The 17,271-nt window shown below is 43.1% G+C and overlaps 2 protein-coding genes across 4 annotated transcripts in view; both read right to left on the bottom strand.

Annotated features, from left to right (window-relative positions):
* Positions 1 to 17,271, bottom strand: part of LOC111964942 (R-spondin-3) — a 209,076-nt gene that overhangs the window by 164,260 nt on the left and 27,545 nt on the right. The window lies entirely within an intron of this gene.
* Positions 1,124 to 7,710, bottom strand: LOC111964943 (E3 ubiquitin-protein ligase rnf146). Of its 3 annotated transcripts, none has more exons than XM_023988826.2 (3): positions 7,688 to 7,710; positions 4,382 to 4,444; positions 1,124 to 4,210 (listed from the first exon to the last, which is right to left on the bottom strand). In XM_023988826.2, exon 3 carries the CDS (start codon positions 4,196 to 4,198, stop codon positions 3,134 to 3,136), a length of 1,065 nt encoding a protein of 354 aa, XP_023844594.1. In that variant the 5' UTR covers positions 4,199 to 4,210; positions 4,382 to 4,444; positions 7,688 to 7,710; the 3' UTR covers positions 1,124 to 3,133. The 3 variants fall into 3 exon arrangements, with proteins under 3 accessions (XP_023844594.1, XP_023844592.1, XP_023844593.1); XM_023988824.2 differs by lacking the exon at positions 7,688 to 7,710 and adding an exon at positions 5,675 to 5,781; XM_023988825.2 differs by lacking the exon at positions 7,688 to 7,710 and adding an exon at positions 5,412 to 5,611.

Here is a 17,271-nt window from a genome sequence, read left to right as displayed (position 1 = left end):
CCTGTCTGTTGAAGTAGGTACGCTACACTGCACTAAGTGGACCTGTGCAGGGCAGGAGCAGCGGGTGCATGGTATTAGCAAGTGGTGAGGTACACTACATGACTCAAAAGTATGTGGACACCTGCTCGTCAAACATCTCATTCAAAAATCATGGACATTAATATGTAGTTGGTCCCCCCTTTGCTGTTATAACAGCCTCCACTCTTCTGGGAAGGGTTTCACTAGATGTTGGAACATTGCTGTGGGACTTGCTTCCATTCAGCCACAAGAGCATTAGTGAGGTTGGGCGAATAGCCCGGGCTCGCAGTCAGCGTTCCAATTCCTCCCAAAGATGTTTGATGGAGTTGAGGTCAGGGCTCTGTGCAGGCCAGTCAAGTTCTTCCACACTGATCTCGACAAACCATTTCTGTATGGACTTCGCCTTGTGCACGGGGGCATTGTCATGCTGAAACAGGAAATGGTCTTCCCCAAACTGATCTAAGGCTTGTGTGCCGCTGCTCAGCCATGGAAACCCATTTAATGAAGCTCCCAACTAACAGGTATTGTGCTGACATTGCTTCCAAAGGCAGTTTGGAACTCGGTAGTGAGTGTTGCAACCTAGGACAGAGGATTTTTACACACTTCAGTGGTCCCGTTCCGTGAGCTTGTGTGGCCTACCACTTCGCAGCTGAGCCGTTGTTACTCCTATACGTTTCCACTTCACAATAACAGCACTTACAGTTGACCTGGGCAGCTCTAGCAGGGTAGACATTTGACCAACTGACTTGTTGGAAAGGTTGCATCCTATGACGGTGCCACGTTAAAGGTCACTGAGCTGTTCAGTAAGGCGATTCAACTGACAATGTTTGTCTATGGAGAATGCATGGCGGTGTGCCCGATTTTATACACCTGTCAGCAACAGTTGTGGCCGAAATCCACAAATTTTAAGGGGTGTCCACATAGTTGTTTATATAGTGTAGAGTTGTCACATGAGAAATATCAGGGGGAAAAAATACACTGTGAACAGATTTGATACAAGACAGCTTATTTCTTGCAGTATCTTGCATGATGTCGCTAGTTGTGTTGGCATGTGATCAGCTCGCCTTTTGCTTTCATCCAACAAAAACAATACTTCCAATCAACATTTTGGGTTGATGAATACACACATTTTATTTAAAATTACATACCATGTAAAAGATTACAAACCAAAAATCGTTACAGAAAGTAAAGGTTATTATAATGATAGTAAAATTGAGCTCAACAGATGACAATGACAGTCAGCTGGTAAGAAATATAAAAACAATAACATTTAAAACTTCAAATGTTTTGCAGGAGACAGCCAGCAAGCCACCTATCAACCGTTGCTCTTCTCTTACCGTCTTAGTAATCACACAATAGAATTTACAACCATAGGAAAACAAAGAAAAAACAAACAGTTAAACTAAAATCAAAAACATTAGTCCTCCTCTTCACCAGTAGTGTTTAACTTCACTAGGGTAGGGGGCAGCATTCGGAATTTTGGATGAAATGCATGCCCAAATTAAACTGCCTGCTTCTCGGGCCCAGAAGATATGATATACATATAACTGGTAGATTTGGATAGAAAACACTCTAAAGTTTCCAAAACTGTTAAAATAGTGTCTGTGAGTATAACATAACTGATTTGGCAGGCGAAAACCTGAGAGAAAAAAAAACTTCCTGAATGGATTTGTTGTTGATTTTGTAGTTTTCTATTCAATGCCATTACAGTATCCATTGACTTAGGACTCAAATTGCAGTTTCTATGCCTTCCACTTATGCCTTCCACTAGATGTCAACAGTCTTTAGAAATAGTTTCAGGCTTGTATTCTGAAAAATGAAGAAGTAAGAGCAGTCTGAATGAGTGGACCCTAAAGTGTCAACAAGAAACCGAGAGAGTGCGTTTCTTGTTTACCTTTTAAATTGACGACGTTATTGTCCGGTTGAAATATTATCGATTATTTAGGATAAAAACAACGTGAGGTTTGAATGTAAACATCGTTTGACATGTTTCTATGAACTTTACAGATACAATTTGGATTTTTTTGTCTTCCTGTTTTGACTGCGTTTGAGCCTGTGGATTACTGAAGAAAACGCACGAACAAAACGGAGGTTTTTGGATATAAAGAGACTTTATCGAACAAAAGGAACATTTATTGAGTAAATGAATGTCTGCTGAGTGCAACCATATGAAGATCATCAAAGGTAAGGGATTAATTTTAGCTCTATTTCTGACATGTGTAACTGTTCTACTTGGCTGGCTACTGTTTGTAATGATTTGTCTAGTGGGCTATGTTCTCAAATAATCGTAAGGTATGCTTTCGCCGTAAAGCATTTTTAAAATCTGACACCGTGGTTGGATTCACAAGAAGTTAATCTTTAAACCTATGTAAAATATGTTTTGTTTTCTGAATTTTTATAATGAGTATTTTTGTATTTGAATTTGGCGCCCAGCAGTTTCACTGGCTGTTGAAGAGGTGTGACGCTACCGTCTCACGTGCCCAAGAGAGGTTAAGAATCTAACCCCTCTCTTAAAACACATGCACACGTTATGAAACAGACTAGCATTTCAGATTAATAAATCAGCAACTGAACATGCTTCGCTTTTGAAACACAAATGAAAATGGTGTCTACTGACCTTTTTGATCAGAGGTCATGGAGCATGGTGTTAATCACTTTGGAGCAGCCTAGAACTCAACACACCAAGCTGCTGCAGAGAGAGGAAAACACAACCACTGATCTGATCAAAACAACTGTTGATTAGCTGATAAGAGGCTGCTACCTGATTCAGTTAAATGCATGTCTCTGAAAATAATAAGTCTCCATCTTTCAACACGGCTGCATCACATACTGTCTGCAGGCATGAGGACGTTCAAACATCCCAACAACTTACACGAAACAACAATTCAACGCTCAACTAACAAGTTGTATGGGGAAAGACTGCTCCTAAGGCCCACCAGTAAATTTTGACTATAACTAATTTTCAGGGGGTCATTTTCATCTTTAAAGTCTAATATAATGGGAGTGTCTCCTCGCCTCGAGACAGTTGTATGCAGGGGTTGGTTTTAATCTGTTTCAGAGTCCTATGTTAGCTAAGAATGTTAGCTACAGTGCAGAGGTTCATGATGAGTTGAGCTCACACCTCAGTACACTGGCCGTCAGGCCTTCGCGACCTCACACTGCTGCTGGAGGCCTCAGCCCCAGGGGGGGACCTGTCCTCTGGGCTCTCCCCCAAACGCAGTCTCTGCTCCCGGGGCTCCACTGCCTCCCCATCCCCTTCCTCCTCCTCATCGTCGCTCCAGTCCCCAGACCCATCCACAGAGGTGTTAGGACCAGATGACATGGAGGGTGTGGCGGTGGCCTCCTCTTCCCCCTCCTCTCCCTCCCCGACCTCAGCCCTCTCCGGCGCATCTGTGGGGCTGATGTGGAGCAGGGCCAGGGTGTCTTCCAGGGAGGGGCTGGTGGGGCTGCCAGGCTGGCCCCCCAGAGAGGTGGGAGGCCTGGCAGGAGCAGACAGGACTGTGAAAGCAGCTGGAGCTGCTGCAGCCTGCTGCAGTGAGGATGCTGAAGTATCAGCCCCGTCTGCAGAGTTCCCTCTCCCTGCCGCAGCGGACCCCTGCGTGCCGCCCTCGGTGTCCAGACGGAGGCCCGCCACCCCTTTCTTGGGAATGTCCACAATGTCCCGTTTTATCTTGCGGCGGCGGCCGTGCTCATTGCGCCGGTACTGCACCATGTTCTCCAGGTCGGCCACGTACAGGAACCCGGCTATCAGCATCTCAGCTGTCTTCTTGCCCTTGGAGAAAGCGTCTTCCAGCTCACGGCTGGTCCTCTCRTCATACTGCCACCAGCCGTTYCTCCCCTCATAGTACCAGGCRTTGTCCCCTGYGGCASCCCGCCCTCCGGTCTTAAGCTCKTCGGGGGACAGCAGAGTGGGGTGCTCCAGGAAGTCCTCGGGAACCTCCTGTCTACAGAGAGCACAGCGCTTGCTCTGCCAGGACGCCCCTTTCACACACAGGAAACAGAAGACGTGGCGGCAGGGTAGCTGGACAGGGTGGACACAGCTCTGCAGGCAGATGGCACACTCTGGGACAGCCAGGGCAGGTGATGAGCCACTGGAACCAGAGCAGGCAGAATCACCACTCCCCTTCTTACTGGATGGGAGCGAGCTCACAGAGTGGTCAACCTCACCGCAGCTAGCCATCCTTAGGAAGTACTTTGGGTGGGGTGGGGGCAAAGAAAAGAGACCATTATTGACACAAAAGGATGTTAATGCGAACTACTAGCATCATAGTTGCCAAATTAAATCAACCAATACACTGAACAAGTTAAAGCAGTTTATTTAGCTACACACAGGACAGGCAGAGATTCTGTAGGAGCTACTTACTGTAATATCTGCTAATGTTGCCGCTGTAGCATTAGGCTTATTGGTGGTTGTTCAAATGTCTCACTGCCAAAAGGAAACAAAGGTTATAGCACAGATTTTATGTTTTTTTAATTGATAGATGAACTTCCGATTCCGGGAAACACAGTAAACAATACGGGAATTATGATATCAATAGTCGATTGTTTTTGGATAATTGAAACACTATTTTCAACTAAATCATGAAAAGAAGACCGGAACAGGGTCCCGATACCCTAGCTAGTTGACAATGACATGGGGCAAGCTTAGCTAGCTAAAATAAAAAAGCTGGGTATATGCTCCTAAAAACCAATGAGGAGATGGGAGAGGCAGGACTTGAGCATCATAAATATAACCAATTATTCTATTTTAGCACCTGGCCATGCAGACCTGCGCGAGCAGTGTGAATGCAATGATTTAATAATATGTATGTCTACATTTATTTTGCAACGCTCACGCACGCAACGCGAGCAGTGTGGTCAGTATGTGAGCTAGCTAACTGACAATACCTGTATCGCGATACTCGTTAGTATCGTGGCAACGAAACAAAACAACTTTCACTTATTTTGGAAAACAGCCCTAATGTTGAAAACAAAACATTATGTTGTCATCCAGTGACACATTTATTTATTATCCAGTGTAATATTTATTTTCTAAGCTACAGCTAACTATTTTACATACAGCTGGTTAGTAAAGGACCAAAGAGTTGAGTTTACTTCATGTTAATTTTCACATATGAAAAATATCGTGATACAGTCCAACCAAACACGAACATAGCTAGCGAACAGTAGGTGTTTTGTTCTTCGAGGTTAAGCCATCGTCAGCAAGGTAGCTAGCTAACGTTGGCTAATCTCTGAGCTAGCAAACTCGACAGCATTCTCCCTTTACATAACATTAACGTAGCTAGCTACGGCCATAATATTTTTATATATTCGGTGTTGTTATTCGCATTGAAACGGCGACAAACTGAAGGTTGGCTAGTCTGCTAACTTTGATTTGAACTAACGTTACCCACCTCCAGGAGGAATCAAAACAATGAGACCTGTTGTATCCAAGTTTCTAGGATTGACAACATAGCTAGCTAACGTTAGCCTGCCGTCTCAGTCGAGAAAGAAAGACAGCGCTAGTCACTTCTCTCTCTTAACCGATACTGTCATTTCGCATGTTAGATTTATCGGTCATTGTGTACCTCTTGTATTGTTAAATATTACATTGATTATAAATCATACACATGTAACTAAATTAGCTGCATAGCGAGAAATGTTATGTTAAACTCACCCGTCTGTTTTCCTCCTTCACAAAAAGAAACGTAGTAAGTTTAGCCTGTCAACGTATGATGACTACGTTTATGAACGTAATCACGCACATTACAATTTTCTGGAATCAGCGTGCAAAAGTGTAATTGTGCAAAATGAAGTAATTGCAGACCTTTAATTCGGGACGTTTCTTAATGTGGGCTTTCCTTGATATCAGAAAACGCCCATTGGTGTAAAACATTGGTCAGTCCACAGATTTTTTTTTTTTTTTTAACCTTTATTTAACTAGGCAGGTCAGTTAATTAAGAACAAATTATTATCTACAATGACAGCCTACCCCAGCCAAAATGGTGGTCACACCAGATGCTGACTGGTTTTCTGATCCACTCCCCAACTTTTTTTTTAAAGGTATCTGTGAACAACAGATGTAGGTCTGTATTTCCAGTCATGTGAAATCAATAGATTAGGGCCTAATTAATTTATTGATTTCCTTATATGAACTGTAAAGAATCTTTGAAATTGGTGCATCTATATTTTTGTTCAGTGTAGTTACACATACAGCACTTTTACCATACAATGTTTTCAACTTGCATATTTGATACACGTTGACTTACATGATCAGACTGTGCATGTTAATTTATGTATACATTATTATCCAACATGTCCTCACCTGGGATTTGAACTCACAACCTCTTGGTTCATATTATTCTGATTTTCCGGCTATGCGACCATGTCTGTGTCAATTATCATAAATTAATCTGATTGATTTGATTGACTTATTTACTTATTTTAGATTTTTCTGTGTCTAATGTTGGTGGTGCTTTTGGCTCCCGAGTGGCGCAGCAAAATAAAATACAGAGCAACACATCACGAAGTGTTTTTAGCGGCAAGAAGCCATTGGTTCAAAGTGTCTTCTTTAGCTCCATGAAGTTGAATGCTCCCTATAAATTACATTCAAAAAAGTGAGGATCGATTGACGGATAGAGAGTGAGTGTGGAGGCTTAACGAGGTGATCAGGATAACGAGACGATTGTTGAATATTAGACTACTCCCAACTAAAACATTGATCCAAACCTGGAAGGTCTCTATTCCACTGAGTATAGAGAGGAAGAGGTTTATAAGAAGTTGACAGTAAATAAATGATACATTTCGGAAACCCTTTGTTTCGATCTTAAACTCAAAATATTTTGCATAGGATGTAGCGTCAAAGCTGACTGCCAAGGAACACCATGAGCCCTAACGGCAGACCTAAATTGTAGATAAAAGAAAAATGATGAGCCAGAGAGTTTTAATCTATCTTTAGGATCTTGGAATGAACAAAGGCCGTCATCCCCTAAAATACAGTCGAATCCGTTAACGACACAGACATGGTGTCATGGCAGGAAGTTTGGAATGCTGTGAACCAAGAGGTTGTGAGTTCAAATCCCAGGTGAATACTAATTACTGTAGAAATTAACATGCACAATGCAATCATGTATGTCAAATATGTTATTGACACAGACGTGGTGGCGTAGCAGGAAGATTGGTATGCTGTGAATCAAGAGGTTGTGAGTTTGAATACCATTTACTGTTTAAATGAACATGCACAATGTGATCAGCTGTCAGATATATACATGAAAAGCACTGTGCCGGTAGCTATTTCCACAGCCTCTTTCTGCTGGTAAAATAATACTTTTCTAGTTTACATATGAGACAAAATTGAGAAAACACATTTTAAGTTGACTGAATTTTTGCCTACGTTTTCTCATGTTGAAAAACTAAAAATGAAAAGTTGAGTAAACCAACAAAAAAAAGGGCTGTGGAACCAGTTACTTAACAATATTTAGTTACAGTGTACCCAGCCCTTGAGTTCTCAATTGAATGTATGGACAACAGCTGGATCAATGACTACAATCCCAACACTCTGTTTTAATGTTTAGAAACGTTATTAGTCATTCTAGCAATACGGTTTTATAAACCTTTGGAACTTAATTTTCATGTGAGCGAGAAAGATTCTTTCAATTGTATTATTATTAAATACAAAATATACACTTACTGTGAGCAGTTTTGCAAAGTTGCAACTGGCTGTTTTCACACCACCTCCGCTACCACACATCCTCTCACCTTGCGCTCTCATTTCCATTGGTCCATTCTATTCCACATTTCCGACTGGATCGCATGTATTTCTCAAAATACAACTGGGTGCAACTGTATTAAACTGCGTACAGTAAGTGTATCTTTTGGATATAATAAAATATTTCTCTATTATATGAAAGTTAAATTCCAAATGTTTCCGAAACTGTATTTGCGTTTAGACAGAGCATTTGTCCAGGGTCGGAGCGTCGGGCCATTCCCCACACAAGGCTAAACGGGACGTACTAATGGCTCAGTGTAATGGAATGGAATTGGAGTCATGAATAAGGGTAAGTAAGATTGTGGTGGGTTTGATTCAGCATTTCACTGACAGTTCTTTGATTGTCTATGACCATCTATTTAATGCAATTTATGTGAAGGCCTATATAAACGTACACACAACTGTGTTTAGGATGGATATATCTTCAAAAGACTTGCAAAAACTAAGCAACAGTGAATCTGAAATTAGAAAGGCAGGTCCCCGGAGAGTGTTTATTGATTAGTTGGCACGATTTCATGCCAGCGTGTCCCGACAATATTTTGGTTATCTCCGATTGTTCTAGTTTCATATGGGAGTAAATATGTTTGATGTTTTTTAGATTTGTATCACAAACAATTTTGGTGGGGATGAAAGTGGCCAATTCGTCCCTTTAGACCTATAGATGTCAAATCAAATCAAATCAAGTTTATTTTATATAGCCCTTCGTACATCAGCTAATATCTCGAAGTGCTGTACAGAAACYCAGCCTAAAACCCCAAACAGCAAGCAATGCAGGTGTAGAAGCACGGTGGCTAGGAAAAACTCCCTAGAAAGGCCAAAACCTAGGAAGAAACCTAGAGAGGAACCAGGCTATGAGGGTGTCGGCAGAAAAAAAAAAAAAACAAAACTCTTCTGGCTGTGCCGGGTGGAGATTATAACAGAACATGGCCAAGATGTTCAAAATGTTCATAAATGACAAGCATGTCAAATAATAATCAGGAATAAATGCAGTTGGCTTTTCATAGCCGATCATTAAGAGTTGAAAACAGCAGGTCTGGGACAGTAGGGGTTCCATAACCGCAGGCAGAACAGTTGAAACTGGAATAGCAGCAAGGCCAGGTGACTGGGGACAGCAAGGAGTCATCATGCCCGTAGTCCTGACGTATGGTCCTAGGCTCAGGTCCTCGAGAGAGAGAAAGAAAGAGAGAAGGAGAGAATTAGAGAGAGCCAAGATTTTCAAAATGTCTATAAATGACAAGCATGGTCAAATAATAATCAGGAATAAATGTCAGTTGGCTTTTCATAGCCGATCATTAAGAGTTGGAAGCCAGCAGGTCTGGGACAGGTAGGGGTTCCATAACCACAGGCAGAACAGTTGAAACTGGAACAGCAGCAAGGCCAGGTGGACTGGGGACAGCAAGGAGTCATCATGCCCGGTAGTCCTGACGTATGGTCCTAGGGCTCAGGTTCTCAGAGAGAGAGAAAGAAAGAGAGAAGGAGAGAATTAGAGAGAGCCAAGATTTTCAAAATGTTCATAAATGACAAGCATGGTCAAATAATAATCAGGAATAAATGGCAGTTGGCTTTTCATAGCCGATCATAAGAGTTGAAAGCAGCAGGTCTGGGACAGGTAGGGGTTCCATAACCACAGGCAGAACAGTTGAAACTGGAACAGCAGCAAGGCCAGGTGGACTTGGGACAGCAAGGAGTCATCATGCCCGTATGTCCTGACGTATGGTCCTAGGGCTCAGGTTCTCAGAGAGAGAGAAAGAAAGAAGAGAAGGAGAGAATTAGAGAGAGCATTTAAATTCACACAGGACACTGGATAAGACAGGAGAAGTACTCCAGATATAACCAACTGACCCTAGCCCCCCGACACATAAACTACTGCAGCATAAATACTGGAGGCTGAGACAGGAGGGTCAGGAGACACTGTGGCCCCATCCGATGATACCCCCGGACAGGGCCAAACAGGAAGGATATAACCCCACCCACTTCGCCAAAGCACAGCCCCCGCCCACTAGAGGGATATCTTCAACCACCAACTTACAACCTGAGACAAGGCCGAGTATAGCCCACAAAGATCTCCACCACAGCACAAACCAAGGGGGCGCCAACCCAGACAGGAAGATCACGTCAGTAACTCAACCACTCAAGTGACGCACCCCTCCTAGGGACGGCATGAAAGAGCACCAGTAAGCCAGTGACTCAGCCCCTGTAATAGGGTTAGAGGCAGAGAATCCCAGTGGAGAGAAGGGAACCGGCCAGGCAGAGACAGCAAGGGCGGTTCGTTGCTCCAGAGCCTTTCCGTTCACCTTCACACTCCTGGGCCAGACTACACTCAATCATATGACCTACTGAAGAGATAAGTCTTCAGTGAAAGACTTAAGGTTGAGACAGAGTCTGCGTCTCTCACATGGGTAGGCAGACCGTTCCATAAAAATGGAGATCTATAGGAGAAAGCCCTGCCTCCAGCTGTTTGCTAGAAATTCTAGGGACAATTTGGAGGCCTGCGTCTTGTGACCGTAGCGTACGTGTAGGTATGTACGGCAGGACCAACTCGGAAAGATAGGTAGGAGCAAGCCCATGTAACGCTTTATAGGTTAACAGTAAAACCTGAAATCAGCCCTTGCCTTAACAGGAAGCCAGTGTAGGGAAGCTAGCACTGGAGTAATATGATCAAATTTCTTGTTTCTAGTCAGGATTCTAGCAGCCGCTATTTAGCACTAACTGAAGTTTATTTAGTGCTTTATCCGGGTAGCCGGAAAGTAGAGCATTGCAGTAGTCTAACCTAGAAGTAAGAAATGCCAAGGATACATTTTCTTGCATCATTTTTGGACAGAAAATTTCTGATTTTGCAATGTTACGTAGATGGAAAAAGAGCTGTCCTTGAAACAGTTGATATGTTCGTCAAAAGAGAGATCAGGGTCAAGAGTAACGCCGAGGTCCTTCACAGTTTATTTGAGACGACTTTACAACCATCAAGATTAATTGTCAGATTTAACAGAAGATCTCTTTGTTTCTTGGGACCTAGAACAAGCATCTCTGTTTTGTCCAAGTTTAAAAGTAGAACGTTTTCAGCCATCACTTCCTTATGTCTGAAACACAGGCTTTCTAGCACGAGCAATTTTGGGGCTTCACCATGTTTCATTGAAATTACAGCTGTGTGTCATCCGCATAGCAGTGAAAGTTAACATGATGTTTTCGAATAACATCCCCAAGAGGTAAAATATATAGTGAAAACAATAGTGGTCCTAAAACGGAACCTTGAGAACACCGAAATGTACAGTTGATTTGTTCAGAGGACAAACCATTCACAGAGACAAACTGATATCTTTCCGACAGATAAGATCTAAAACCAGGCCAGAACTTGTCCGTGTAGACCAATTTGGGTTTCCAGTCTCTCCAAAAGAAGTGTGGTGAACGATGGTGTCAAAGGCAGCACTAATTCTAGTAGCACGAGGACAGATGCAGAGCCTCGCTCTGACGCCGTTAAAAGGTCATTTACCACTTCACAAGTGCAGTCTCAGTGCTATGATGGGGTCTAAAACCAGACTGAAGCATTTCGTAATACATTTTTTCTCTTCAGGAAGGCAGTGAGTTGCTGCGCCAACAGCTTTTTCAATTTTTTTTGAGAGGAATGGAAGATTCGATATAGCCGATAGTTTTTATATTTTCCGGTCAAGGTTGGCTTTTCAAGAGAGGCTTTATTACTGCCACCTTAGTGAGTTTGGTACACATCCGGTGGATAAGAAGCCGTTTATTATGTTCAACATAGGAGGGGCCAAGCACATGAAGCAGCTCTTTCAGTAGTTTAGTTGGAATAGGATCTCAGGATGCAGCTTGAAGGTTAGAGGCCATGATTATTTTCATCATTGTGTCAAGAGATATAGTACTAAAACACTTAAGTGTCTCTCCCGATCCCAGGCCCTGGCAGAGCTGTGCAGATCCAGGACAGCTAAGCCCTGGAGGAATACGCAGATTTAAAGAGGAGTCCGTAATTTTGCTTTCTAATGACATGATCTTTTCCTCAAAGAAGTTCATGAATTTATTACTGCTGAAGTGAAAGCCATCCTCTCTTGGGGAATGCTGCTTTTTAGTTAGCTTTTGCAACAGTATCCAAAAGAAATTTTGGATTGTTCTTGTTTTCCTCAATTAAGTTGGAAAAGTAGGATGATCGAGCAGCAGTGAAGGCTCTTCGATACTGCACGGTACTGTCTTTCCAAGCTAGTCGGAAGACTTCCAGTTTTGTGTGTGGCGCCAATTCCGTTCCAATTTTCTGGAAGCTTGCTTCAGAGCTCGGTATTTCTCTGTATACCAGGGAGCTAGTTTCTTATGGACAAATGTTTTTCGTTTTTAGGGGTGATTTTTGTCCTCTGACGGGCCTTGGTAGGCAGAAGGAGTCTGGAAAGGGCATCAAGAATTTTTGTGTTGTCTGAGAATTTATAGCACGACTTTTGTGCCTCCTTGGTTGGGGTCTGAGAGATTATTTGTTGCGATTGCCAAACGTAATAAAATGGTGGTCCGATAGTCCAGGATTATGAGAAAAAACATTAAGATCTACAACACTTTATTCCATGGGACAAAACTAGGTCCAGAGATATGATGGGCAGTGAGGTAGGTCCAGAGACATGTTGGACAAAACCCACCTGAGTCGATGATGGCTCCGAAAGCCTATTTGGAGTGGGGTCTGTGGACTTCTCCATATGAAATATTAAAATCACCAAAAAATAGAATATGATCTGCTATGACTACAAGGTCCGATAGGAATTCAGGGAACTCAGAGAGGAACGCTGTTATATGGCCCAGGAGGCCTGTAACAGTAGCTATAAAAGTGATTGAGTAGGCTGCATAGACTTCAATGACTAGAAGCTCAAAAGACGAAAACGTCATTTTTTTTGTTGTTAAATTGAAATTTGCTATCGTAAATGTTAGCAACACCTCCGCCTTTGCGGGATGCACGGGGGGGATTGGTCACTAGTGTAACCAGGAGGTGAGGGCCTCATTTAACACACGATAAATTATCAGGCTTAAGCCATGTTTCAGTCAGGCCAATCACATCAAGATTATGATCAGTGATTAGTTCATTGACTAATCTGCCTTTGAAGTGAGGGATCTAGACATTAAGTAACCCTATTTTGAGATGTGAGGTATCACGATTCTTTTCAATAAATGCAGGAATGGAGGAGGTCTTTATCCTAATGAGATTGCTAAGCGAAACACGCCATGTTTAGTTTGCCCAACCTAGGTCGAGGCACAGACACAGTCTCAATGGGGATGGCTGAGCTGACTACACTGCTATGCTAGTGGCAGACTCCACTAAGCTGGCAGGTTGGCTAACAGCCTGCTGCCTGGCCTGCACCCTATTTCATTGTGGAGCTAGAGGAGTTAGAGCCCTGTCTATGTTGGTAGATAAGATGAGGACGCCCTCAGCTAGGAATGGAGTCCGCACTCCTCAGCAGGTCAGGCTTGGTCGTTTGTGGGTAAGTCCCAGAAAGAGGCCAATTATCTACAAATTCTATCTTTTTGGGAGGGGCAGAAACAGTTTTCAAACCAGCGATTTGAGTTGTGAGACTCTGCTGTAGAGCTCGTCACTCCCCCTAACTGGGAGGGGGCCGAGGACAATTACTCGATGCCCGACACATCTTTCTAGCTGATTTACACGCTGAAGCTATGTTGCGCTTGGTGACCTCTGACTGTTTCATCCTAACATCGTTGGTGCGACGTGGATAACAATATCTCTATACTCTCTACACTCGCAGTTTTTAGCCAGCACCATCTTCAGATTAGCCTTAACGTCGGTAGCCCTGCCCCCTGGTAAACAGTGTATGATCGCTGGGTGATTCGTTTTAAGTCTAATACTGCGGGTAATGGAGTCGCCAATGACTAGGGTTTTCAATTTGTCAGAGCTAATGGTGGGAGCCTTCGGCGTCTCAGACCCCGTAACGGGAGGAGTAGAGACAAGAGAAGACTCGGCCTCAGACTCCGACTCGCTACCGGTTGAAAGTTTCTGTCGGCTGAATGAGCGACACCAGTTGAGCATTCCTACAGCATTTCCCTCCAGTAGCCATGAGAAAGTTGTCCGGCTGCGGGGACTGTGCGGGGGGTTTATACTAACGTTACTATCTGTACTTACTGGTGGCACAGACGCTGTTTCATCCTTTCCTACACTGAAATTACCCTTGCCTAACGATTGCGTCTGAAGCTGGGCTTGCAGCACAGCTATCCTCGCCATAAGGCGATCTTTCTCCTGTATATTATGAGTACAGCGACTGCAATTAGAAGACATCACGTTAATGTTACTACTTAGCTTCGGCTGTTGAAAGTGCTGACGAACCATGTCCAGATAAAGCGTCCGGAGTGAAAAAGTTGAATGAGGGAAAAAAGTTGTGATGGAAAAACAAAAAATATAAACGGTAATTAAAAAGAAAAAAAACGTAAAGTTGTCAGCTAGCAAAGTAAGGTTGGCAACAAAACGCCTAAAATAAAAAAGTGAGAATTGCCAGAACAATCTGAGATACCAAAAATATTGCCCAAAGATAACAAATGAAAAACAGATGTCCCCTGTAAGACCCTATGATCCATTAACTGTACATGATAAAGACAACATCGTGGTGTCCTTATACTCCTTATAGTGTGCTCTTAAATATTGAGTATGCCTTGATTCTGAAATATATATTTTTTAGGAATTGTCCACTTTTATAATGATTTCCCCCCAAATGGTTTGTGATACAAATAAAATAAAAAAGTGAGAATTGCCAGAACAATCTGAGATACCAAAAATATTGCCCAAAGATAACAAATGAAAAACAAAGACAAGTACAAACCCATTATAGTTTATTTGACATACAGATGCTTTTGATTTCTGCTCAGGTGGCTTTAGTGAAAGCACAGATCCTGCTTACACAGATAGGCAAACTAGCACTTTGTCCAGGACGCTTCTGAACAAACATGATCAATAATAAGTTGGGAGGAAAACAATGGGGTCCGTCCTCATTCTGTCACAAAATCAATTCAGTCGGTTTGTCTCATATGTTTACTACACATCTGGATGCAGTAACCACATCTGTCTGTCTTTCTGTTAGTGATATCCCATGATAATTTACTCAGCAAAAAACAACAAACAAAAACAAAAAGACATTTAAACAACAACAACAATTCTACATAATGTTACAAATTAAATCTACATTCAAACCAAGACGCAAAGTTTGTTTTTAACTAGGCGGGACCCTTTTAAATAACCGATTCAACAAGCATTTACATTGTCCCGACTCCCAATGACAAACACATCATCATCCCCATACTGTCACATTTGAATGTCTCACTCCTCTCCTCTCTGTACAGTCCCATCCAATCACAAGAGCAGTTTTGTACATTCCCGTCCAATCAACAGCAGTCTTGGGTCTCTCTGGTCTGATGAAACTAGAGGACAGGACAGCAAGGGGGAGGTGGCCTCTCAGTGGTGTGTGGTGGAGGGGGGCAGATAGGTAGGTAGGTAGGTATGTAGGGGAGAAGTCCTTAGAGTCTGTAGTGGCCCGATCGAGTGTACGAAGGAGTATGAAATGGTCTGGATCTTTCTAGGCACCAGCAGAGGGAGCAATTCGGGCTATGTCCACATCGAGGGTCAATGGGTAGTTAAGGAGCATAGTTGTGAGATATCTCTTGATGTATTTCCTAAGTTCCTGCGGTTGGATAAACTCAACATCACGGACAACCTGAATTGGTCGGATCCACACTTTTGTACGTCGTTGGTGAAGTAAGGAAGCAGCAGCAGCGCTCTGTCACCGCTTCAGTGAGTGCTGAAGAACTTCGGCTTGTCACCATAACAGCCACTGCACAAACTTCTGGGGAAACTGGGAGAACACGGCAATCGAAAGCATTTCTGTCGGCTGTATTTACCGCCTGGTACGGCTAATCTGCTCCGCCCACAACTTTGTAAAGGCTCTCCATGAGGGTAGTGAGGTGGAGGCTTGTCACGAATGCCATCAGGGCCGGGGGGCAAACTAACCTGACAGCCTCGCAGGAATTCATACATCACCCGATGTACAGAGAATGAGGTCTGGGTGACTAAGGACTCAACTCAAGGACAACCGACACCCAAGACACTAGCCTGTTTCAGCGCTCATCATCTCAGAAGGCGAGGTCAGTCAAGGTGCATCAAAGCAGGGACCGAGTAGACTGAAAAACGCGTTCCTATCTTCAAGCGGCCCATCAGACTGTTAAACAGCCACCCCTAACCCAATTTAGCGGCCGCTGCCAAACATACTGCACTCAACTTCCAGCCCTTGATAAAAAAAGGGGGAGGGGGGGGGTGGGGGAATTAGATGGAAACTTATGTTACAAATGTACCACTAGCCTCTTTAAGCAAGTGCCACTTAATATGAGGTGTTTAATGGACGCCCTAGACATTTCAAGCCGGGTCATGCTTTCATGATGTTATGAGGTAACCGCTCTAATACCTGATATCTCCCTATATTCTTTTTATTCATGCTACTGCATCTTGCCATCTTTATGTAATACCATAGTAACCCACTAGCCCTTTAAACTATGGCCACTTTATGTTGCTTACATACATATACGGGAACAGTGAACTTCATCTAACATATTGGTAATATGAGCTTCCGGTTATGACCGCTATCGTTCAACTCTATACATGGACTGCATCTTGCCCTATGCCGTCTCTGTACACCATCTTCATAAAGTGACAATCTTTTATGTACAAAAACTTGTAAATATTTATTTATCCCTTTTAAGACACTCTGTGGGTGTGTGTGTATATAGCTAGTCGCTACGTTATGTTGTGGAAATCTGTTTAGAGGTCAATTTAGCGAGGATTATTGTGTGGCTTTACGTTGGATATAGCATATAGTCGGATAACTTAGGGAAGCACAAGCATTTTGGCATGTTCTCTCTCGCATTAACATCTGCTTAAACCCAATGGGTGGTTAGGTGGTGACTACTAAAATTTTGATTTAGACATATTGAGATTTGATTTGATGGTTGATTACTTCGACAGTGTGCAATGTCGCTGGATTTACACCTTCGTATACTGGCTCGTAAGGGTGATGATAGGTGGTGTGGGTGGGATGTGTTATTGGCACTAACAGGGTGGGGTGGCGGTGGTAGATGTCTAGGATCTCCGTATGTGGTCTGATTACTGAATAGATTGGGTAGTGGGGTGGTAGTATGTTCTAGTCTCTTTATTGCTCTAATGTTGATAGTGGTAGTTGCGGGTGTTTAGAGTTGTCTAGTTCCTTTTGGGAGCGTCTAATTATCGTTTTGTGGTAGATGTCTTAGACTCTAGGGCCCTGGAGGGCTGGAACGTTACTCATGATAAGGCGTAGACAAATAATTAGCCAAGAGAGTTCTTATATTTTACGGGCGGTTATTTACACAAAAACGAGCTGGCGGATTCTAGGCTAGACTGCTCTCAAAGTGCCGGGCCGCCCTCAACTCCTGCTGAAGGGGTTGCTTGCTGGCTAAACTGTTTTAAATATATACTGTTATGCAACAAGAGAGATGGGGTC

Source organism: Salvelinus sp. IW2-2015, linkage group LG6.1 (assembly GCF_002910315.2).
Source record: "Salvelinus sp. IW2-2015 linkage group LG6.1, ASM291031v2, whole genome shotgun sequence".
NCBI classification, from domain to species: domain Eukaryota; kingdom Metazoa; phylum Chordata; class Actinopteri; order Salmoniformes; family Salmonidae; genus Salvelinus; species Salvelinus sp. IW2-2015.
The sequence above is the reverse complement of the archived record's forward strand: the minus strand, read 5'-3'. Positions and strand labels throughout refer to the sequence as shown.